The 25785-nt window shown below is 36.6% G+C and overlaps 1 protein-coding gene across 1 annotated transcript in view; it reads left to right on the top strand.

Moving 5' to 3' along the window:
• Positions 1–3358: 3358 nt before the first annotated feature.
• Positions 3359–25785, top strand: part of LOC128855701 (serine-rich adhesin for platelets) — a 102534-nt gene continuing 80107 nt past the window's right edge. Inside the window, exon 1 of the mRNA XM_054090837.1 lies at positions 3359–3605. Coding sequence (XP_053946812.1) covers positions 3359–3605 — 247 coding nt within the window. The remainder of the gene's footprint in view (positions 3606–25785) is intronic.

Here is a 25785-nt window from a genome sequence, read left to right on the forward strand (position 1 = left end):
GAGTAAGCGTCCATATATGTAGAATGTTTAAGGCACAATGAACTGTCCATAATTGGAAAATCCAACTAATTAAACTGTAAATTGTATTTTTCCTGCAAATTCATATAATTTCAACTTTTATTCTCTAGCCTTTGCTTTGCTTTGTTTTGTTTTGTTGCCGTTGCTGCTGCTGCTGCTTCTCTGTGGCCTAATGTTGTTGCCTCGATTGCTGCATCGTTAAGTTCTGTTGCTTTTGCCGCGCCAGCAGTTTGCTCTGAACTCTTTGTGGTTGTTGTATTTTTTTGCTTACTAAGGCAGAAAGCGTTCGTCTGGAAGTCATTAGCTCAGCTCAGTTTAACTCGATCCAATATGCAGCTACACTTCAACTGGCAATTCAGTTGTCATTCAATCCATGCAACTTATGCAACTTATGTGTAAGGCCACAGCTATGCAGGCAAACCTCGTTGGTTGCAGCAAACATTTTCTACTCGCATTCAAGCATGCACAATTTTTAAATGCGTGCGTGTGCGTGTGTGTGTGTGGCAGCAGTAAACAATGTGTTCAATACATTTTGCTCGATACATAACGCTTAACTTGGCTGCATTTTATGGTATTCTCACTGCAGCAGACGGGCACGCACTTATATACAGTTGGACATATTTGAAGTAGGCAGCCGCATCCCCTGTAGCAAATGGGAGTACCACTGCCAGCAACTTGCAACTACTCCTTGCTGGCTGAATTTTGAAATTAGGAGCTGGATTTTAAGATTAATTGGCAAGGATTTGTAGTCTCACATCATCTGCATCACCAGTAGTTTTTAACTTATCGGCATTCTGATTTGGAAAGAAAAATTAACTAATATAATTTGTTAGAGTACTGAAGAGAAGTCAAGATAGGATTTTGAGAGGTCGTCAAGGACAAAGAGGCTAATATTAAAAAAAAATTGGAAAGTGAATAATCTTCGAGTATTTAAGGCCTTTCGATTTTGCTGTATCGGTAGTTATTCAATTTATGAAAAATTCTCAACCTACTTGGGTTTACAGTTGGATATCATCGACACAAGCGTTCACGCAGCCAACCACTCAAGCAATTGTCTTGCTGCCACTAATGTAGCAAAGTGCTTCAAGCTGACATTTTCATTGATTTTTCTTTCTTCTTTTCTTTTATATTTTTTTTTTTATTGCAACATTGAATGCTTTGACATTTTTCCTGCCACTAGAACGTATATAAAGGGTGATCAGATTGGAGGTACTTTTTCCCACAGAGTTGTTTTGTTTTTTGACAGATCACGGTGGTTTTTTTTCCCCTTCCCTTTTTTCTCTCCCTTTCCCCCTTTCTAGTTTTCTTTAAATCTACCCGACCTCCGAGGAATTCTGAGTAGATCTTGTGGAGCCTATGAGTCAAGGTGGTCGCTTCTTAACATAGCAAGGCCAAAGACCTCGGGCCTGATTCGTGCGAAGGTCCTCTCCACATGTTGGGCAAAGTGCACCATCTGAGATGCCTAAGTTTTCCATGTGCTTCGCGCATAGAAAGTGGCCCATCATCAGACCATCCAGCTGCCTGCAGTCCCTTCTGCTTAGTGACAGGATTATTTGCCACAGTCGGTCAGACATAACAGGTAACATCAGTTTTGTCCATCTGCAGCCTCTCTCAGCCTGTGAAGCTCGCTTATGCGTTGAAGTAGCCCATTTGATAAACGCGGCTTTGATGGTTGCAGAAGGAGTTGGCTCCGGGCCAAAGAAGTTGGCTTCAGAGCCCAACCTAGCTAAAGAATCAGCGGTCTCGTTACCCATGTGTCCCGGGACGTCAGTCATAGTCAGTTCATCCAGGATTTACAGGACTCAACTACTCTCGCGCGTGGTTACTGTCAAACTAAATACTGTCATCATGGAAAGACTTTCGCCTCAACAACGTTTAAAAATCGTACTTGGATCGGCCTCGTACATCGGCAAAATTGAGAATACTTTTCCATCATTTAATGATACTCGACCGATGAGACCACGTACAGTCCGAAGTGAAAAGAATACTGTGGCTGTAAATGAGAGTTTAGCCGAAGGCTAATCGATTCGTTGCCAATCTCAACATCTTGACCCCTATCTTAGGGCACTACTTGGGCGATTTTACGCTGAGATCTTGGTTTGAAAGCATATAAAATACAGCTAGTCCAAGATTTGAAGTCGGCCGATCTGCCAAAGCGTCATAATTTCAGTCGTTGGAATTTTGAAAAACTCGTCGAAGATCCGCCTTTTGAGACCCGAATTTTGTTTAGCGATGTGGCCAATTTTTGGCTTAATCGCTACGTCAATAAGCAAAATTACCGACGCTACTTACTATACAGTCCGTGAAACAATGGATTTACTGCGTTACGGCGTCGTCGTTTCGGTCATCAAATATTCACTCGTTTCGAGTCAATGGATTAGCCACCACGTTCGTGTGATATCACACCTCTGGATTTCTATTTGTGGAGGTATGGAGAGTATGTAAAGTCTAAATGGGACACCGTAGCCGAATGGCGAATTGGTACGTGATTACCATTCGGAACTCGGAAGACGTAGGTTTGAATCTCCGTGAAACAACTAAAAGAAGGATAAGTTTTTTCTTATAGCGGTCACTCTTCAGCAGGCAATGGCAAACTTCCGTATGTATTTATGTTATATGAAAAATAATAAAATATCTGCCGTTCGGAGTGGGCTTAAAAATGTAGGTCTCTCTATTTTTGAATCAACACAAATAGAAGGAAGAGCTCGGTGGAGGAGTCCAAATGCTTTGTGGTTGAACCAGCTTCGATTGAGGCATTGAAAGCCAACATTACTAAAGTTATTCAAGAGATACCGCCCGAAGTCCTCCAGCAAGTCATTCAAAATTGGTGTTTACGGATGGTCGATTTACGGCGTAGTTGAGGCCAACATTTGAAAGGGAAATGGAATGTCATGAATGGTTCTGCACAAAAAAATGTAAGTGTTGGTTGGGCATCCAAATTTTCGTTGTTTTATTTCAATTAAAAATCCGATACCTCTAAGCTGATCACCCTTTACAAGCACTCGTATGTGTGCTCTCTTATCCCAAATGTGTCATACGTGCAATATATGGCCACACCATCTCTGTTGTTGCTGCATCAGCTAATGCCACCGGACCAACTCATCATTGCTGCACAATATCTAAAATGGATGTATGCAGCAAATTGCATGATTGTCATGCATTTCAAACTACCTTTGAAGCTGCTGCCGTTGTCGCTGCCGTTGCTGGGGTTTATGTTCTTATCACACACACTTCAGCCACACCAATCGCATAGATATCTGGCTAGCAGGCACTCATCTACTGATATACTCGCATGAGTGTGTGTGTACGTGTGTTCATGTATGTGTATAGTGGCATTGTTATGGCCTGCGGCTGTTGTGGTTGTCTGTTGTCCTCCTCATCAATATCTCCACCGTTAGCTGCAGCATCAACAGCATCAACGACAGCAGCAGCGGCATCATTATTGGCATCGTCAGCCCCAACAACCGCAATGACAATGAGAAGTAGCCACATCAGCAACAGCAACAGCAACAGCGGCTACAAAGTTGTTGGCAATGACGCTGACGACTTTGAGTGCCAACATCAGCATCCAAGTCATTTGCTGCAATGTTGTCTGCTTCTGTCCAAGCGATATTTGCACTGAATTATGCCTGTGGCCACAACGACAATGGTTGCATGGTTGCATGTGGTTGGTAATGTATGTACTTGGGTTAGTATGCTAGCAATATTTATAAGCAGGCACAGGCTTACGTATACTACAGAGATATGTGCATATATGGACACGTACCTACTTGCATATAGCCATATATCAATAATACATAAATAAATATGCTTAGAGAAGTCTTAGTCATTATCCCACCAACACACATACACACACCATCAATGTGCCATAATCAAGTATTACATTTTTTTTTAATAAAGTTGGTAGCATGAAATTCCTGGAGGTGGTAGTTAGTTCACATACTAGTTCTTAACATAAATATTTTTTTAATTATAATTAAATTTAAATAATTATCGAAAATGTTCAGTTCCTTCTCGTTCTCCCAAATATTTTACATTTTTCAACTCTAGGCAATTTTTTTCTTTTATTTATATCCCTACTCTATTGCACTGAGTTTTATAAATAATTTCCCTGAAATTCCAAAGCTCTTTTTAAAAACGCCTGACGTGAGAGAGAAAACTGTAAACATAAAAAAAAAATAAATAATTGGCGCGTACACTTCTGTTAGTGTTTGACCGAGCACCTCCTCCTATTTGTGGTGTGCGTCTTGATGTTGTTCCTCAAATGGAGGGACCTACAGTTTCAAGCCGACTCCAAACGGCAGATATTTTTATGAGGAGTTTTTCATGGCAGAAATACACTCGGAGGTTTGCCATTACCTGCGGAGGGGCGACCGCTATTAGAAAAATGTTTTTATTAATTTTGCTCTCACCGAGATTCGAACCAACGACCTCTCTGTGAATTCCGAATGGTAATCACGCACCAACCCATTCGGCTACGGCGGCTGCCTGTAAACGCAGTTCTACTATATCTGGCCCCTCATTTCGCGGATTTCCTCTGTGTGTGTGTGATTAAATATCGCACGATATTTAACATATGCATGTGTTGAGACTAACTCAATGCTCTCACCTCCTTTACGAAGTACAAAGATTTATATTACACGCAACAAAAACAAAAAGTGTGTGAGAACTTTGGCTGCATACTGAATTTGGCTATACATATAATATTATTGAGGGCATGTGACATGTACCCGATCAATGTATTAGTAAATGAACTTGATCAGAACAATGATGGAAAGAATAATGATTTTAAAATGTGTAAAAAGGTTTTAATGTTAAGAAGAGTTAAGAGAAGAAGATTTCATATTCTAATATAACTTTAAAAAGAGGAAAAAATTAAATTTTCTTTTTCAAAATATCAAATTTTATAAAACCCAAAAATTTTTCATTAACACTAAAATCTTCTCAGAGTGACCTTTTTAACATTATTTTGTTTAATAATACAGTTTTTTTTAACTTACAGTTTCGGTAGCTTTAAATTAAAAAGAAAGAAACAAACACTAACCTTAAACATTTTCGGATTTTGGGTAAAAAAAGCACTAAATTTATTACGAAAAGCAAATGGTTGGCAACACTGTGCAACTCAGCTAATTTGACGTCACGCACTCTCTGATGGGCGCAATCTTCTTTCTATCATTCTTGGGTACTCACCACCCTACCCATCACTCACGCCTGGTAGCCTTGTAACTGGCAACCGAAAGGGCAACGTCATATTCTCTCTTGCACGCTTAAGCTTAGTTTTATTTAAACTAATTAAAAGGCGAATAAAAAAAGAGGTTGTCTGTAAAGTCGGTTTACTGACGATAGTTTAACGTGATAACGTCATAAGAAAATACTGATTGAATGGTTGCATTTTTCAAAAGAAAATTTTAATTTTATTTGTTTGATAGATATTTGGTATGGATATAGAGAATGAGTTAACATTAACATAACATAATATAACATAACATAACATAACATAACATAACATAACATAACATAACATAACATAACATAACATAACATAACATAACATAACATAACATAACATAACATAACATATCATAAAGCATTCACCAACAGCTTTCATTTGATACCCATATTGTACATACACATCCGAAGGTTACCCGGGTCCACGTTTTGTTCTATATCTCGATACCCCAGTCACGGAGCGGCATGAAAAATACTCTGGACTAAAGCATTCACCAACAGCTTCCATTTGATACCCATATTGTACATACACATCCGAAGGTTACCCGGGTCCACGTTTTGTTCTATATCTCGAGACCCCAGTCACGGAGCGGCATGAAAAATACTCTGTACTAAAGCATTCACCAACAGCTTCAATTTGATATCCATATTGTACAAACACATTCTAGGGTCCACGTTTTGGCATATATTTCGAGACCCTAGTCATCAATAGGTATGAAAATTACCCCGTATTAAACCACTTATCAACAGCTTTCATTTGATATCCATATTGTACAAACACATTCTAGGGTCCACGTTTTGGTCTCTATCTCGAGACCCTAGTCACGGAGCGGATGGAAATACTCTGAACTAAAGCATTCACCAACAGCTTCCATTTGATACCCATATTGTACATACACATCCGAAGGTTATATATCTCGAGACCCTATCTACCAATAGGTATCCAAACTATACGGAAACCATCTTCAATACCTCCTTAACAATGTGTGTAAGTTTGGTTTAATTCGGTGCAAAGACACGGCGGGTCCACGTTTTGGCATATATTTCCAGACCCTAGTCATCAATAGGTATGAAAATTACCCCGTATTAAAGCACTTATCAACAGCTTTCATTTGATACCCATATTGTACATACACAACCAAAGGTTACCCGGGTCCACGTTTTGTTCTATATCTCGAGACCCCAGTCACGGAGCGGCATGAAAAATACTCTGTACTAAAGCATTCACCAACAGCTTCAATTTGATATCCATATTAAACAAACACATTCTAGGGTCCACGTTTTGGTCTCTATCTCGATACCCTAGTCACGGAGCGGCATGAAAAATACTCTGGACTAAAGCATGCACCAACAGCTTCCATTTGATACCCATATTGTACATACACATCCGAAGGTTACCCGGGTCCACGTTTTGACCTATATCTCGAGCCCTATTTCCAAAATAAAATATAATCCATGTTACTCGTGGGTGATGTAGCTTTCGAATGGTGAAAGAATTTTTAAAATCGGTCCAGTAGTTTTGAGCCTATTCATTACAAACAAACAAAGTTTTCCTCTTTATAATATTAGTATAGACAACATATCTTATAAGGTATATGGTAAATATTAAAATACATTTTTTCCTTCATATATAATAAAAAAATTAATAATACAATAATAACATTAAAACAACAGGTATTATTAACAAACTTGGTTTTATTTTAAATTCTTCAAGTGAATCAAATTAATAATAATCAATAAGAAGGCATATGCAAATACAAATACGTGAATTTATATACAGTGCACTCGCGGTAACTCGAATAGCCGCTAAGTCGAACGACGTGCTAACTCGAACACATTTTTTCCCCTATTGACTTCTTTGTAACTCGAACAATAAAAAAGCGCTATAACTCGAACAAAAAAACAAATTTATTTGTACACACATTCTTTTCAAACATGTACATTTTGTAATATACATAGATACATATGTAATATATTAGTATATATATATAAATTATATGTATACTAGTGTATTGTCCATATGAATATTTCGGCGTTAATATCCCGTTAGTTTTCTGGGAACAACATCTTGCATTGACCAAATTGCTTTAAATTTGTCATTTGTAGTATATCAGTGCACGTGAGTAATGGATCGTAAAAGGTTGAAGTGTTTAACATTAAAAGAGAGGGCTGAAGTCCTTAACAAAATTAAACGTGGACGTAGTGTTACTTCTCTAGCGAAGGAATATGGGGTAGCCAAGTCCACCATAAGTCTTATAAAAAAGAAAGATAAGGCAATTTATGGCTTGCACTAACGCTACCGGCAACCATAAGCTTAAACTTCTCGTTATTGACAAAGCAAGAAATCCTCGAGTTTTCAAAAATTTTAACTGTCCGGTGGAGTACAAAAATTCCAAATCAGCCTGGATGACTTCGGCGATTTTCAAAGACTGGTTTCATAATTCGTTCGTGCCGCAGGTAAAATCCAGATTCATTAAAACAATTGTTTTAACCAAGTAAAATGACTTTAATATTTAGGTAAGAAAAAATTTGAAAGATGGGGACTACCTGAGAAGGCTCTTCTTCTAATTGATAATGCCCCATCACATCCCAACGAAATCGAATTAAAGTCCGAGGATGGTTTAATTTTAACTATGTTTATGCCGCCGAATGTGACACCATTGATCCAGCCAATGGACCAAAATGTAATTCGTATAACGAAACTATACTACAGAAATTTTCTACTGGCTTCCATTTTCAACAATCGATCGAAAAATCGATATCGATGACTGTTTTTTTCACATAGCACACTCAATTGATAAGTCGAACAAATTCGATAAATCGAACAGCGCCTGTTTTAATTAGTTCGAGTTATCGCGAGTGCACTGTATGTACATATGCGCATATACATACATATATACGCTCACTTAAGTAGGAGAGAGCAAGATGTCGAACGTTGCCGTTCGTTTGCTTTGTTTGCTTTGTCGTTCGTTCCGCGCTTTCGCTTGCAGTTCATGCAATGCAATGAGCAAGGTAACTACATATGAGCAAGGTAACACTAAAGAGCAAGGTAACACTAAAGAGCAAGGTAACACTAATGAGCAAGGTAACACTAATGAGCAAGGTAACGACACATTTTTTCGTGCGTGCAGCCTGTTAAATCGAATTATAAGACGTTATCACGTCAAAAATGTAATTAAATAAAATGGCATAAAACTAAAGAAACTGAAATGGTTTAAAATAAATATATAAAAAACTAAATTATATAAAAAAAAATATAATATTAAATAATACATATTAGTGAATATTTAGACTTCTTAGATCCCACAATACGTAACCAGCAAATAAAATTTTTAACGAATATTTATCAAACAAAAATCGTACTCCTCTTTCGCATCAGGCAATAGATTTTTTTTTGTAAATTTCTTGCAAGTACTGTGGCTTTTCCCCCAACACTGAACAAATAAGATGGCCAACACAATTCAACAAGTTAAGAAAATTTCCCTGAAATTCGCACTTCACTCTTTAAACTTTTCAAATCGCATACCGTCATATTCTGTTCGTCTAATGCACTGAAATCTGAGGTCTCTTTATATCCGCAGATCTGTATTGCGTCTATCTTTTACTTAAGTCGGTATTAACAGTGTGTTGTTTTCATTACTTGTTGGAAGAGGTTAGATTTAATGTAAGCAAGCGATCTCTGCGAAATTTTCTTGCATTTTATTGTAACAATGTGAGAACAAAATGTGCCGGTAATGCTCCTATTTATCGTCCCGTTAGAGAATTGCATAACTAATGCATTGCTTAGCTGTGCCGCCTGATTTTTCTCTGCGAAAGGTAGTTTCTTTAAATCCCTTGAACTACGTTGAATAATTTCTTTATTTTTATTTCTTTATTCCAACTATTTTGTACTCTGTTATAAAATAAATAAATAAATACTTGTAATATGTTGAACATTTTATATTCTCACATTCAGCACAATGCAATGTACACTTGCTTAATCTGTAATATTATTAACATTTTCAATAAATGGATCATTTTCTCACTAATCTCTCCTCAAATACTAACAAAAAATCAGCCGACAGCCAATCAAAGTACAGACTTAGTACACAGCATAACAGAATTTACATAGGGGCATTCATAGCAGGTGACTTCGCGACTACATTTACATATACCTACTTTATTTTTGCAATTTGATAGTTGTATTGAAAAATTTCATTCGTAAACAAAACAATTAAGCAACAAAACACAGCATGGCACTTTGACATTCCAGCTAACAAATTGCAAGAACAAAAAAAAGTTAGCTGTTATAGCGAAGTCACTTTATGTCGCTTTGCCTTGGCATACACTCAATCCAACGAAGTTGCTGGCAATTGACAAATATTTTCTCTGATCCCCAACTGATGCGGCTGCATTTTAGATTTCCGCTGCTGACACGACATTTCTGCATGCCACAATGACATTTGTGTAGCATGCGATTTTCTGCATTTGAATTTGCCAATGGCAAGCTGATATTGGGGGTTCTCGGCAATAACCGATAGTTTCAACAGACAGCTAAGTAACTCAAGCAACCAGGCGACATGCCAGCCAACTGTGCAGCCTAACTGCTGTGGCATTTTTGGCATCAACACCGTTGCACTTAGCACTCGTGCACATACACACAAACGAAATTTGGTAACATTTCGCAAATCTGGTAATATAAATTTTACGGCAGCCAAACGAGCGCTCTGCTTTTGAAATATTGATATAGCTTAGCCTGTTGGCTTACGGTTACAATATTGCGTGTGTAAATGCATGCGGCATGTGGTATCATGGCAATGGCGTGAATTTATGCAACTTGGTTCACAACAACATTTATAAGTGTGTAAGCAACATGGCTGTCATCGGTTGAGTCGCCATCGGTATGCGCCATCAATTTCAGTGCCATTGCCGTCAACGGGCAGCGAACGACAAGTGTTTGCTATATATGTAAATATGTACGTACGCGTATTTTTCTGTGGTGGTCCATACAAACATATAAATGGAATTTTTTTAAATATAGGCAATTTGATGTTTGCTATTTGCTTGTGCATGCAGCTGGTCTGTTACATTGTGAGGAGAAGTTATGCAAGATTTAAATGGCTATTTTTTTATATTTTTTTCCTTTAGTGAATTGAAATTTTTCTACAATTAAAAACGAACATCCTGAACATACATCAATTACGTAATACGCTTTGCTAATCTCACTCAGCTTAGTTATTGCGTATTAAAGACTTATTTGCAGAGGCGCAAAATATCGCGTGCCAAAAAATCAATTACTTAATTCGTTCGAGTTGCATAGAGATTTCCTGTTTTAGGCGAAAATGCAACAAACTAAACTAAATAAAATACAATGAAGTTAAATAAAATAAAATTAAATTGAGCTCAATTCGATGAGTAAAATGAATAAAATAACGCGAAATTAAATAAATTCGAAAAAAAGAAAATTAAATGGGATAAATTAAAATGAAGGAAAATAAAATTAAATAAAGTGAAACAAAAACAAATAAAATTCAATAAGAAAAAAAAAATAAATTACAATAAAGGAAAATAAAATCAAATACAGTGAAACAAATTAGAATAAAACAAAATCACAAAATGAAAAAAAAATTAAAATAAAGTAATATAAAAATAAAATACAATAAAGTATTGTAAAAAATTAGAAACTATAAAAAAAATACATGAATAATACAATATTATATTTAAAACAAATTGAATGAACCAAAGTAAAGTAAATTAAAATAAAATTGAAACTTAGAACATAAAAATGCATTAAAAGTAAATAAAATAATAATAAAAAATAAAAACTAAGCAATAAAAAATAAAATAAAATATGATAAATTAAAGTACAACAAAATAAAAACGGGAAAATATCAAGACGCACCACAAGTAGGAAGAGGAGCTCGGACAATAGGGTGTTCTGGTATAAGAGCCAATTTATATATAAAGGGTGATTTTTTAGTTATTCTCTTTTTAAACAGTTGTTTCACTGTCAAACATCTTCAGTTTGGTCTATAATTTAACCATGAATCGTCTTACAAACGAACAACGCTTGCAAATCATTGAATTTTATTAAAAAAATGCGTGTTCTATTAAGTTTATCGCGCGCTTCTTCCAATTTATGGTCAGTTTAATCGACCCACTGAAGCGGCTATTCGAGCTATTTCGACTAAATTTAGAACCAAATTTACATTATTGGACATCAAACCACCAACACGCTTACGTAGAGCGCGAACTGAAGAAAATATCGCAGCTGTATCGGCAGGGTTAATGATGACCATCAATTATCGATTCGTCGCCGTTCGCAGCAATTGGGCCTCTGTTACCCAACAACGTGGGAAATTTTGCGAAAGGATTTAGGAGTGAAGCCTTTCAAAATACAGCTGGTGCAAGAATTGAAGCCGAACGACCTACCGCAACGCAGAATTTTTGGTGAATGGGCTCTTGGAAAGTTGGCCAAAGATCCACTTTTTTATCGAAAAATTGTGTTCAGCGACGAAGCTCATTTATGGATCAATGGGTACGTACATAAGCAGATTTTCGATTTTGGAGTGAAGATCAGCCAGAAGAATTGCAAGAGCTACCAATGTATCCAGAAAAGGTCACAGTTTGGTGCGGTTTATGGGCTGGAGGTATCATTGGACCGTACTTCCTCAAAGATGCTGCGAATCGTAACGTAACTGTGAATGGTGAGCGCTACCGTGAAATGATATCCAACTTTTTTTTGCTCAAAATGCAAGAGCTTGACTTGCATGACTAGTGGTTTCAGCAAGACGGTGCCACATGCCACACAGCACGCGTAACAATGGACTTGTTGAGAGGCGAGTTCGGTGAACATTTTGTTTCACGTTCGGAACATGTCAATTGGCCACCCAGATCGTGAGATATAACGCCTTTGGATTATTTTTTGTGGGGCTATGTTAAAGCTCATGTCTATTCAGACAAGCCTGCTTTAATTGACGCATTGGAAGACAACAGTAAAGCATTTATATGTGAGATACCGGCCGAAACATTGGAAGGAGTACGCCAAAATTGGACTGAGCGGATGGACCATTTGAAGTGGAGTCGTGGTCAACATTTGCATGAAATAATCTTCAAACATTAAATTATATGGACTGTACTATCGATTTAAATAAAAATGTCATGCATTTTTCTGAATTTTACGTGAATTTTACGCTATTAAAAGATAACCCTTTATTATTGGCTTGCAGCTAAACTGCCGCCATTTAAGGTTAATTACTCTTTCGGATGCAATAAAAAAAAATAAAAAATAAAAACAAATAAAAAAATAAAATAAAGGCAAAATTAAATTAAGCGAAGCGAAGTGAAATATAAAAAATAAAAATGAAATAAAACAGTTAAAACAAAATAAAATAAAACATAATAAAAAATATAACAAATTAAAAATAAACAAAAAACAAAATGAGAATAAAATAATATAAAAAGTGTATAATAAATATAAAAAAAAATAAAAAATAGAAATAAAGAAATAAAAAAGAATAAAAATAAAAATAAAATTAAGTGAAATGAAATGAGATAAATTAAAATTAAATTAAATAAAAAGAAAAAATGTAATAAAAAAAAATTTCAACTAAAGTCAAGTAAAATAATATTAAAAAATAGAGAAAACTAAAATAAAAACCAAAAATTGCATTAAGTTTAAATATATTTCTATTTAATTTACGCCTACTTTTTTTTTTTTTTGCTTTCTTTGTTTTTGGTGGGTTTGGAAGGGTTCAAAATGCCTTCACACTTCTTGTTACCACTAAAACAGTCCCTCCTCTTCTTCAGGGCGGGCATTCTTCCCGGCACTACTTTCTGCATTACTTCGGGAAGGCTCTGACTGGCATCCAGAAAGGACCCATTTCTATTCACCCACGTCTGGGTCCACCGTATTAGGCTCATCTTCTGGTGTCTCTATGAGGCTTCGCTTTGTTGCACTTACGACTACTTAATTAAATAAATAGAAGGAAATACATAGAAAAAGAAATAATGTCCATAGGAATCCCTTTCATTGGAAAATCAATATCTCTTTAGGAGGAATTAATGAAATGAAATATTTATTTATTAGTTATTACAAATTTGCTTACTCACTTATTAAAAAAAATAATTCATTTTTTTCGCTTAAGTTGAGAATGAATTGTTGTTTATAGACAAATATGAATGCAGTTTCAAAATGTGTCATTTCAGTGTTCATGTGTCACATACATACGTACACACATGCAGAAGGTTATACGATGCATATATTTATGTACGAGTTTACTTAAATGTGAAAGAACGGCAGCGTTGTAAATTTGTTTATAATTACTCAGATATGTACAAAAAATGTCGAAATTTATTGTGGTGCTAAAAATAAAGGCTATTACAAAAACAAGAAATGCAATGCACTGCCGTCATGGAAAGGTTGTTCAACTCTAATTTTCGCACTTCACACAATACTTTTGGGCTTAGTTTTGCGCACTTGGTCATTTTGACACAAACGTTTTTTTGTTTTGTTTTTTCTCTTTCCCCTCAATAGAGTTTCTGCGCATACAAATTTGTTTGCAGTCTGCCTGAGTCAGCAGTGGCGCGCACCCGATCCTCAATAATTATTTTGCATGCGCAACAGTCGACTATGGTTACAAAACAAACAACAGTAAACAGAACCACAACAACGCAGTAATAAAGCAACAAAACAGCAACAACCATAATAGCCTTGACTCTAACTGCACTGCTGTTTGACATACGCAATACATTTTCCAATATTGCATTGTTTTTTTTGTTTTTCCCCCTTTTTTTCTTCTCTTTGGTTTACCGGTGAATTGCGACGTGGCGGCATTTGTAATTGATAATTGCTCTCGACGCTGAATTGTTGGCAATGAGTTTGCGATATTTCTGCGCCACGTCAGTGCGGGCAACAAGTGTCAGCTGTAAATGGGTATGCGTATGTATGTGTGACATATGTATATATGTGGATATACATATATTTATGTAGGTATGTAGCTACATTTCCATACAACCGTATTTCCATATTTCCCTCTGTATTTATTTTCCTGTGCTTTGAATAGTTGCCGAGGTTGGCCAATTTAATTCAAAAACTTTTAACGTTCACGCTGCGTGACGGCGCTCAACTCCTAAAAGCGGTTAAATTGTGCTTTTGACATTTGTAAAAACTTTTTCCTCAATATTTATGCCATTTAAAGCTAATGTGTTTCTACTTGTATGAAAATATTAGTTTTTGCCTAAATATAGGGACGCTCAAATCCGAAAAATTACTCTCGTCGATGGCGATTTTTTCTTTTACAAGTAGAAAGGTCGCTAATTTTAGGGCAAATGTGGCAGGGAAACTGGTTGAAAAGCTTTGAGGTCTAAATTTTTTATTTTTTATTTTGTTTTTTTTTTCATATATTTTTTTTTTATTTTTTTTAATTTTTTTTTTTATGTATCTTTTTATATTTTCTCAAATTTTTTTTTGTATTTTTTTTTTATTTTTTTATTTCTATACTTTTTGACATTAGTTAAAGAAAGGCAAAAATTTTCAAAGTGTGACTTGATGTAGGGCATCTGTGGAAACTTCAAAAATTTGCAATATCTATTTTTTGCTTAAAAAATGGCCACTTACATCCTTTGTCGGTTGTTGGCCTAAGCCCTTAACCCTTAACCGCACATGAGCTCATATATGATAATTCAATTTTGACTCAATTTTATTTCCAAATTACAATAAATATTATAAAATAATCCAAACTATTTTAGTCCATCAAACTTATATTTAGCAATAATAAAAAAAGCAAAAAAATTGTGTATGATTTTATAAAGTTTCGAATTAACCTCACTTTTGCGCAAGTGGGTGAAAAAGCAGAATTGCAGTGTGAGTGATGCATTTTGAAAAAAATATTTTTATGGATATATCGACATAGCCATCTGTCTCGGCGAATAATAATTTTACAGTTGCACAAGAGATGTATGTATATCTGTGGTTTCATCATCCTCCAGACAGATTCTACACTCGGTCTTATTCTCAATGTGAATTTTTATGGTAATGGTAATTTAAGTAACAGTGACCTGTCAAAATACCAACTATTTTCCTTATGTCTACCTTACGTCCGCCATGCAATTCCCTATTGTGGGTAAAAGGTCTTAAACGCCTTTTGACTTGACAGAGTTCTTGTGTGACTTCCCAAAAGGTAATTATTTCAGTATTCTCTAACATATAAGTATGTATGAGGAATATTTATGGTGCTACAAAAACAACTACAACCACCAGACATTTCCCCTTCTGATTGTCAACGGTTCTTGTCGATGGCGCATAACCTGCCCGAGCAACACTTTTCGTCATATGAAGATAACAAAAATTGGGTCGATCGTGGAAATTAACAGTTGTTCCGATCTGGTATCCATATACGTATTACAAAAAATACGGAAAAAAGTGTTTGCGAATAATGGACAATACTTTCAATAAAAGTCAAAGTCAAAGTAAAAGTTCTTTGAGGAAAAGTTCAGAATAAAATGCGGTGTGTTTTTTTTTTTTTTTTTTTTTTTTTTTTTTTTTTGTTTTGAAAAACGGCGAAAACTTAATAATTTGGCCCAATAAAAAACCTTTTCTTGAGTTTTTTTTTTAATTTTGATTTATTTCATTTTTACTGGTAGAAAAAATTCCCAAAAGCATGCCTGCATTTTCCTTCACCACCTAATAAATGAAACACTCGCAGCTTATTATGTAGGTCAATGTACAAGTCGTATGAAAAATTAAACATTCTCTCATATTTTTAAAGAATTTGTTTCTCTAATTACAATTTTCAATATGTATGTAAGCAGTTGCGATTTTCAGCTGCATTCCTTTTTCCAATATTTTCATGGCCTTAATACCCGACTGAAGATTAACAAGTAATAATTGTACTGTTGTGAAATTCCTTTCTTCTCCTCTCTCAATAAATTTTTCGCAGACTAACGGGAAATTATACTTCCTGTAAATATCATTGCATGGCGAACGTGTGAATCGTAAAATTTTGCGTTCAATTAAAATCCACTAAACACACACTGAAATGGATCGTAAAATTCAATTTGCAAGAGACTAAAATTAGAAACAGCAATAACAAGTTTGCTATGCTGCCTTTGGTAGCAAATGATTTTGAAAGTATGTAGTTATGTATGTATAAATGAATGTATGTATGTATGCGCAATCGTATGTATTCTAGAGTAAAATATTTTTTTGAAGATTTTTTTTTGGAGTTTCCTAAGAAATAGTTGAGGTAATCCAATGAACTTAACTACAGCTAATGCTCGTTAATTTTTTGAAATAGTATCACAAAGTTGCAAATTTCAACTGATTACAAATTTCACAAATTTTCACAATTTTTTTGATGAGCTGTCACGGCTTTTCTTTCTACCAATCGATGTTAGCTCCTCGGATCGTACGTACATCTAATACACCAGAAGCGTGTCTTCCATCTATCACAACATGATTGATTTGGTTTCGCGTTTTCCGATCAGGAGACAGCCACGTTGATTGGTGTATTTTCTTATGCTGGAATCTGGTGCTGCAGACTACCATGTTTCGGGCCCCGGCAAAGTCGATCAGCCTCTGTCCGTTACCGGATGTTTCGTTGTGCAGGCTGAATTTTCCGACTGTGGGACTAAAAATTCCCTCCTTGCCCACCCTGGCGTTGAAGCCGCCAAGCACGATTTTTATGTCGTGGGGGGGGCAGCGCTCATAGGAACGTTCCAAGCGCACATAGAAGGAATATTTGGTCGCATCGTCATGCTCGAAGTTTTTGATGTGGAAGAAAAAAACTAGCACTGTCAACAAACAAAATTTCCAAAAATGTACAGGCTTTTGGAGTCACTTGAAACTTGCACTTTGTCATGAAATTTCATAATTTATAAAATTTTAGTCTAATAAAATCCGGTTGTTTTAAATAATCATTTTTTTCGACGATGTTGTTCATTTTCTTTATATAGTCATATATCCATGCTCTCACTACCAACAACACACATTTCATGACTTATTCCCTCCTTATCTCTCCCACTTACTATATTCTCACATCTCTTCTTCACGTTTCTTAATTTTCTCCCTTACTAACTGAGAACTTCTTTAATGCATTATCTGAACTCTTTGTTACATAACAGCAACAATTTACATTTTGACTCTCACTATCAGTTTTAAGCTCTTATTTGTTAAGTTGTAGGAACTATGTAATCTTGGTATAATTAAGAAAGCTACCAGGAAAAATGTCGTGCATTCGGAAAAAAGGTTGGAGAAAATGCGCAACATCATAGCGAAAAAAATGATCAGTTAATCAAGCAGAATTTTGGGTATTTTCAAACTTGCCTTTTATTATACTAGAATTCAATGGGCTATAAAACCGCATACCCAAAAGAACTCTAAAAATTCTGGTAAAAAAGTTGAAAATTTTGAGAAAACAAAGAAAAAAACACCTGAAATTTTGTACAAAACACGAAACTTTTAGTTATATTGTTTTTGTTCGGCGTTTTCTAGAATCACACCTAAGCTGTTGGGTTGCGATGTGCTGAGTATGAATAAGCTTCATACTCTTCCACTTCTGGATATCTTAAAATTCATCAATGAATCCAAAAAATTTGCTGGGAGTGACTTCAAAACAAATTTGTCCGTCTTCTTCTTCTCTTCTTAATTGGCGCGATAACCGCTTACGCGATTTTGGCCGAGTTTAGCAAAGTGCGCCAGTCGTTTCTTTCTCGTGCTAACCGGCGCCAGCTGGAGAAGTGAAGCCCAGTACTTCTCCACCTAATCTTTCCAACGCAAAAGAGGTCCTGCTCTTCCTATGCTACCACCATCTGCTACCGCATCGAAGTCCGTCTTACCATCCATATAACATCAATCCTGTCTCTTTATTCCTTCCACTGTAGGCTATCCAGGGGTAGTGATATGGTCTTCCTGACTGAGTGCTTGGACCTGTCCAACCCTTCAGAAATCTGAGCTAATCTAAATGATTTTGTTATATAAGGTGGCGCAAAATTAATCATCCAATTTTGGCTTTTCAATTACTTTTTTACTAAATAAAAAAATGCTTTTAAGTGATTGAGCTCTTATTTTGACCTTTACGCGCTCTTTTGCTTGTCTGTTTGCATACTGCAGCTGACTCAAGTGTGAGTGACATAGACGCCATTTTGAAAAATTATAAATCTTCGGAATAGGTGATTAATTTTGCGCCACCTTGTAGCATTAACTATATTTGTATATATAAAAAAATAGTGATGTATTTATAACTTAGCAACGGGGTGTATTTGAGGTACATGTGGACCAAATGCTTTAAGGTTGGGTCTCTCGATGGTTTGGTGCTAACATGAAAACACATTTTCACCAAGGATGATAGTTTCACCATTAGCAATGGTGAAAAACATAATTGTGTGAGCAACTTCGGCTGCTACGTCATCGGATACTCGAAAGTAGAATTCTGCCCGCCCATTTCACACACTCGTCCAATCAGTCCCATCAGTTGTTGTTGAGATGGCAAAGAAGGCAATTGTTGTGTTGTTTTTTTTTTCGTATATCACCAACACAATCTGAGTTTTTTCATAAACACATTTGCTGTTAGGTCAGCCAATCATCTGATTCCATCAAATTCGCTGAGAGCCGGTTAACGGTCTAATATTGGGCACCCTTTCTCAATTCTTTTCACCATGCCAGCATGCCAGTTATTAGAAACGGTAGCACAGTATGGGGTTTAGTGGCTGGGAATAAGAATTACATTTTTCGTTGTTGTTGTTGTTGAACTGGTTGGGTATGTCTACTGAAATAATCCTAATTAGCGACCTGCACCAGTTTACTACCACTGTCTTCGTGTGATGATTTTTTTTTTGTGTTTCTTTTTTTGTGTGTTTTTGTTTTGGTTCTAAGTCAGATCCATTTTGTGAGATCCAAGTATAGCAGTAAATTCTTTATCTCGATATCTGAGATCTCATTAATCTTACCGAAAGAGCGAAGTCGTGCCTTAGCTAACCCTGGACATTCACATTAGTAGTGGAAAAGTCTTTCCTTCACCCCTTCCGCTTTACAGCTTCTGCAGATAGGATTGAAGGGGAGGTTGAGTCTGGCTGCATGATCCCCTACCTTCCAATGACCTGTAAGGGTTGCAGTGATGCGTGGGATGTTTGGTCGAGAACATCCTAACAGGTAATTCGTCCTTGGGATTTTGTACAACGGCCACGGGCTTTTTGTTGCAATACATGTAGTGTTAATTGCTATCACCTTCTTTCGGCTAAAGCATGGTAGTGTTAAGCAATGGATGCTTTTATTGTGTTGAGTGGTTTAGCAACTGCCACCGCCTCTGCTATGTCTAGTGTCGAACCTTTTCTTGCTCTCTCATCTCATTACCCCGTATGCTACTATGACCGGGAACCCATATCAGAGTAATTTAAAGCCAATGGCTAAGCAGTTCTAGTTTCTCTCTACACTGAAAGATTAAATTGGAAGAAATGGAGTTGGAGTCTAAGGCTTTGATAGCTGCTTGATTGTCTGAAAAGATAGCAGCGTTAGTTACGGTAACTGTTATTTGGATTGAATCTCATAATTAATATACGATTAATTAGTTATTTTATCAATTTTTTTTCACTGAAAGGTATAATTTTCAGGTGATTACATATTTCAATAACAAAAAATATTATTTAACTTTATGCTTGTACACATTTACATGTATAAACACGCCCATATAACTAAAAAAAACTTTCCTTATGAAATTTAACGTCACTCACACACTTTTCGAGGTAAATGTTAGTAAATAAAAAATGGTCATAATAAAAAGTTACGTAATTAAAAAATCACAGCTGGGCAGTGAGCCTCAAAGATACAATCATCGCTTAGATTACGAATATTATCGTAAAAATTATGTGGCAATCAAAATCGTCAGCGTCAGCATCATTCTCCTCTTCCTCATGACTTTGGTGCTCTACCGCGTCGGCATCAATCAGTGCTGTCGGAGTTTTGTTTTTGGATTGGTTGGTCAAATACGAACCACATGCCGCATACTTGAACATAAATAACATTAAGCGGAGACAGTAAAACGGCAAATAGCAAAACGGGAAAAATGGAGTTGTCACCCCATAGGAATGTCTGCTTGTTTCGAACTGACGAGTTTCTATATAGTTAATTTGGAGGTAGTACTTGAGGGAGTATATGTAAACTTTTTTCTCGATAAGCTAGGAATGAGTTTTGTACGTTGGTGGACATGAAAGTATGGAGTTTTTCCAGTTGCAGCCGCTTCACTTACCTGATTCAACGGATTATATTTATGGAGTTACTTTTGAAATCCTTTTCGATAGTGTCACAGTATTTTCAATTATTTGCAGTTCAGATTCAAAAATTCAGAGCATTTTACATGTGATTAGCGAAATTTTTACACTTTTGCGTAGAAACATAAAATAGTTAATGAAAAAATTGTAAATATGTATTATACATTTTTTTTAACTAATTCCAGTAGGTTGAAAGATTCGTTAATGAACTCCCAATAAATTAAAAAAAAAAACAAAAACGCATCCAAAAGAAAATATTTACTTAAAAATCATATTAATATTTATTATAACATTTTTCTCACCAAACTTACTGTCGAATATTAACCCTCTGTTGGTTCTCCAGGTCTGGCCGGACCTTCTTTCACGACTTTGGACATGAATTTAATTTTTCTGTTATAGCTAACGACTTGAGCTTTCAGGTAGCTTTCTAAAACTTAATTTTCTATCGATTTATGGATATAAGGTTAGGTTAGGTTGAAGCGATTGTCCATTGTAGGACACACTCAGGCTCATGGCCCATTGTAATGCCGCGTGGGGAACTAGCCCTTATCCCTCCTGAAACCAATGTGTAATTTTCAAGAATTTTGTAAGATCCTTAATCTCGACAGAGCCGAGATCTTCTAATTCATTAACGACATGTCCGCCCAAAATGGCGAGTCTACGTCTGAATAGAGCAGGACAGTGACACAGAAGGTACGGGATCGTCTCTTCCTCGTCTAGACAACTTCTGCAGAAGTGATGTGCTTGCACACCCATTCTCTGGGCGTGCCTACCGATAAGACACTGCCCCGTAATAACTGAAATCAGCGTGTTAAAACTGTGCTGATCTCTTCTTAGTAGAAATACCGTGCGTTTAGCATTGAGAGTCGGCCACAGCTGAAGGGCGACTTTACAAGTGGCTTTATTACGCCATCTTTCATTCGCTACTCTTATACTTTCTTCGAGGGTACGTAGTTTACATGTTTGCAAGGCTATACCTATATCATTGTCTATGTACTCACCAGTCAATTTGGTACCGATTTTCGCTAGTTCATAGGCTCTGCAATTCCCTTCAATGTCGCAATGGCCAGGAACCAATGCTATCATTAGGTGAAATGACCTTTTAAAGCAATCCTCGAACAGGACGAAAAAAAGGATTTAAAAAGTTACACCTGCAGTTGGGCATCTCGGGTCTGGTTGGATCCCTATATATTTACATGCATTTGTGTGGTAGTATGTGGCAAATGCGCCACATTTATAATTCAACTAAAAGTATCGCAGGTTTACATGTTTAATTTCTTACCTTTTTAATTGGTTTTGGCATGCATTGAGTTACAATAATGTTAAAATAATCGCTGAAAATATTTTCGCTTGTGGAAAATAGTTTGATTTTAACTCAAGGTTGTAGAAAACAAAGTTGTTTAGAAAGAAATTTATCGTAAAATATCAAATGATATCTATTTATGGATTCGGTGGAAGGCAAGCAAAGCATGTATAAGAGATTTTTGAGTGCTGTTGACATACAGTATTCTTGCATCGGCTCCGGTTGCTTAGTTGACTAAAATATTCGTCTCGCATCACTTTTTCTGAACCCATCAACTTCCTTGCAAATACAAAACTTTGCAGTAGTTGGTAGGGTACGATCCAACAAACGTTGCATTCCACCAGAAATGAAAAAGAACAATTCCTGTCCAGTGCTTTCGTCATTGTTTGGTTTTCATGACAACTTTGACCAGACCCGGGTGCCCAAACGAAAGTTTTAAAAATGGTGTCCAACGAAGGGCTAAGGTGTTAATACTAAAGTTTTTACTTTTTTCTGAAGATTTTTTTTTCATATTCAAATTTATTTTATTGATTTAAACTTTTTTGGCAAGAATATTAGATAATACAAACAATTATTATTATTAAAAAATATTATTAGTGGAGAGTACAAAACATCGTTGTTGGTCTAGTGCTACCACCTTTAATGAATACGCCTTGGATAAATCCCTATAACAATCGACTTATGAAGCTGTATAAATAAACCCACATACATGGAAATGCCAAATATTTCTAAACCTGCTGACTGACAAGAAACTCTATGCCTTGGCGAGCTGTGTTTAGAATTTTAAATCTTACTGTAAACGAATTATCTAAATAAATTCAGTACAATTCACTTCAAACCAATTAAAAAACAAAACTCAGAATCAATAATTTATATAATTTACAAATACAGATGAAACTGTTGACAGATGCCAGATAACAGAACTGCTAAATATGTAGGCAAGTAAATATTATCTCATTTTTCCCCTCACTCAAAATTTAACAAACCAATTCTGGTATCTTCTAACTGATACACAATTTTTAGAAATATACCCAATTTCATGTTAGAAATTCTATTTAACTAGTTTAGCTGTTCCCTACCGGCATACTGAGGAACGTTAAGGTGCAATAAATCCACGCCACCGTCACTACTGTTTAGTTCAGCTCAGCTCCATACATCCAAACTTTCTCCTTACCGAAGTATAAATACGAATATGTCCGACTACCGCAGACACCACACCCAACACTCGCGCGCCACGCACTCACATACATACGTTTGAACATAATTTCTCATATGCATGTATTTATGTATGTATGTATGTATGTATGTATCAGTGGTATGGCGAACTTGAAATTGAAAATTGAAATTATATTAAGTGCGCGACGAGATGGTGATGATGATGCTGATGCTGATGCTAATGCAACGGGCGGCCGTAAAAAACTCAACACAGTGGCGAGCTATTAATGGGGCCGGCGTATGCATTTACATGTATGTATGTATGCGTGTATATTCTTATAGACACTTATACATATGTGCGCAGTTTTACATGTGTGTATGCATGTTTCCAAATATGTTGTTGTGTTAGTGCACTTTTGCGGCGGCCCAAGAGGCGTTCATGCAATTGCCAATTGTAATGGCTCTATAAAATTACGCCAACGGCCGTAGACAGTCAGCGAGACGTGCCGGTAAACTGTCGCAACGAGCGACTGGCTGGCTGGTCATACAAGTGTGTTCTTATTCCATGCATAAGCAGAGCATCAGCCGGTTGGCGTATTTTTGGGTGGAATGTGGCGACTCGCTTAGCTGCCTGCGCCTTCCTAGTTCCCTCTGGACTGCCAATGCCCAATATGAGATGTTGGCATGGATATATATGTGTGTGTGTAGTGCGCACACACACACACACACACACACACATGCCCGTATGGCACTGGTTGTTAATTGTCAGTTGTCGGCTTTCGATGCGGCTCTTCAGTGCTATGATCCGGCCAGCAGTGAGTGGCCTTTGACGTGACTATGCCAGTTGTTTCTTTTGATTTTTGCAGCTACTGTAGATTCTTTGATTTTTCTACGTGCAGTTCTGTGTCTGTTTCTGGATTTTCTCATGTCAGTTGCATCTTACTTTTTTCTTCATATTTTTAAATTGTTTATTCGGTTTTTATTTTCACAGTTTATGAGACTCCTTTTTTGCTTTCTTTTCTTATTGCCCCACTTGGGTTGCCCTGCATGGACGTGCGATTGTGGTGTATGCAATTTGTTTGCGAATATAAAAAAAAAAATTTACATCGGCCTGTTTTACTTCACTGGAGAATTTCCATGCCGCGACGGTGTGCAAAGATATCGCAGCCGTTAATAAATTTGTAAAAAAAAATAAATGTTTTTCCCTATTAATTTGTTAATCTATATTTACTTTGTTTTTGCAATATTTATTGCTGGCTGCCGTAGCTGTGTGTCTTTGTGTGTGACCACTATTCGTTCGATTCTGAGTTCGGTCCGCACAGTGGGTATTAAATATCAAATGATTGAAGGCATTTATTTTATTGTATTTATAAGCGCTGGCTTCTTTGAAGGCAATTATAAAAAATTTAAAAATATAAGCTCAGGCTTTTAAGAAATTTCTTTGCTCACAACGAAAGAATTCCTAAAAATGGCTCATAGGCTCCTCCTATTTAGGTTGCGACAGTTCTATGCCACCTCCGAATGGCAAATGGTTTTTTATGAGAAGCTTTTTTCATGGCAAAAATGCACTCGGAGGTTTGTCATTGCCTGCCGAGGCCGCTTGTTGTATCATTTTTGATGTTTCACATCTAGGGTCTCGATCGCTGACACTACAGAATTGTGGTCATGCACCAACCAATTTGGCTATGGCCGTTTTTGAATCATTGCTACTATGAAAAACCTTTAATCGTCTACTGTTCGTAGGTGACATCAAACTGTAGGCACCTTCAACACCAATACTCAAACCACAAATCAGGTAGGCAGCTCAGCCCTTGAATTGACATCCTCATCCAATCGGTGCTTGAATACGTGTTAAATGAGCGGGCAGAATTCTGGTGTCACGTCCCCGAGCACGTGGCAACCGAAGTCAATCTCACTCACTCTTATTTTTCAATATAGCTTTTGGCCAAGCCTGCTAATCTATCATCCTTTGTGCCCCCTATGCTCCCTTTTCTTTTCCTTTTCCTTCTCCCCTCAAATGGGATCACAAATGGGCCCTTACATGGGCAACCATAAAACCTAACCTAACCTAAATTCTGCTCAATATTCTTCAAACATCAGTTATCTGAAAGTTTTAATACACGTTTTTTTATATGGTTTACTGATGGGTCGAAATTAGAGGATAGTAGAACAGAGGCGGGAAGCAATGGGGCTAAATTTAAAAAAATCGATTGCAATGAGTTTTTAACCAACAATATTCCAGGCCGTCATGCCACTGAGATATGTGTGAGGGAATGTCTCCGCAGGAAAATGTAGGAACTCACATTTACATACTTTCAGATAGTCAGACGGCTTCGAAAGCCCTTCTATCAACTCTAATCATCTCAAAAATGAAAAATGACTGCTTGAACCTTCTTAATACGTTACGGAACTTCAACACAGTATTCTCATGTTGGGTTCCTGGATATGAGGGAAATGAAATGGCTGACCATCTAACCAAAAAATGGGCAAACATGCCTGTAATTGGTATCTGAGACTTTCTGTAGACTTACAGAAGTCCAAATTATCAAAAATCTCAGAAAATGGAAGGAGAAGAAATTCGTTGAACACTGGCGAAATTCTATCGGTCAGCGAAAAGCGAAACAATTCCCAATTCGAGGGACAGAGGAATGTTTGATAAGTTGCTTTCGCTCAGCGGAATAGACTTACGACTTTTAACTGGTTACTTTACAGGCTACTGTAGCCTGAGATATCTTCTCCTTCTTAATTGGCTTACGCGATTTTGGCCGAGTTTAACAAAGCGCGCCAGTCGTTTCATTCTCGTGCTAACCGGCGCCAATTGGGCACACCAAGTAAAG

This window comes from Anastrepha ludens, chromosome 2, assembly GCF_028408465.1.
Source record: "Anastrepha ludens isolate Willacy chromosome 2, idAnaLude1.1, whole genome shotgun sequence".
Taxonomy (NCBI): Eukaryota; Metazoa; Arthropoda; class Insecta; order Diptera; family Tephritidae; genus Anastrepha; species Anastrepha ludens.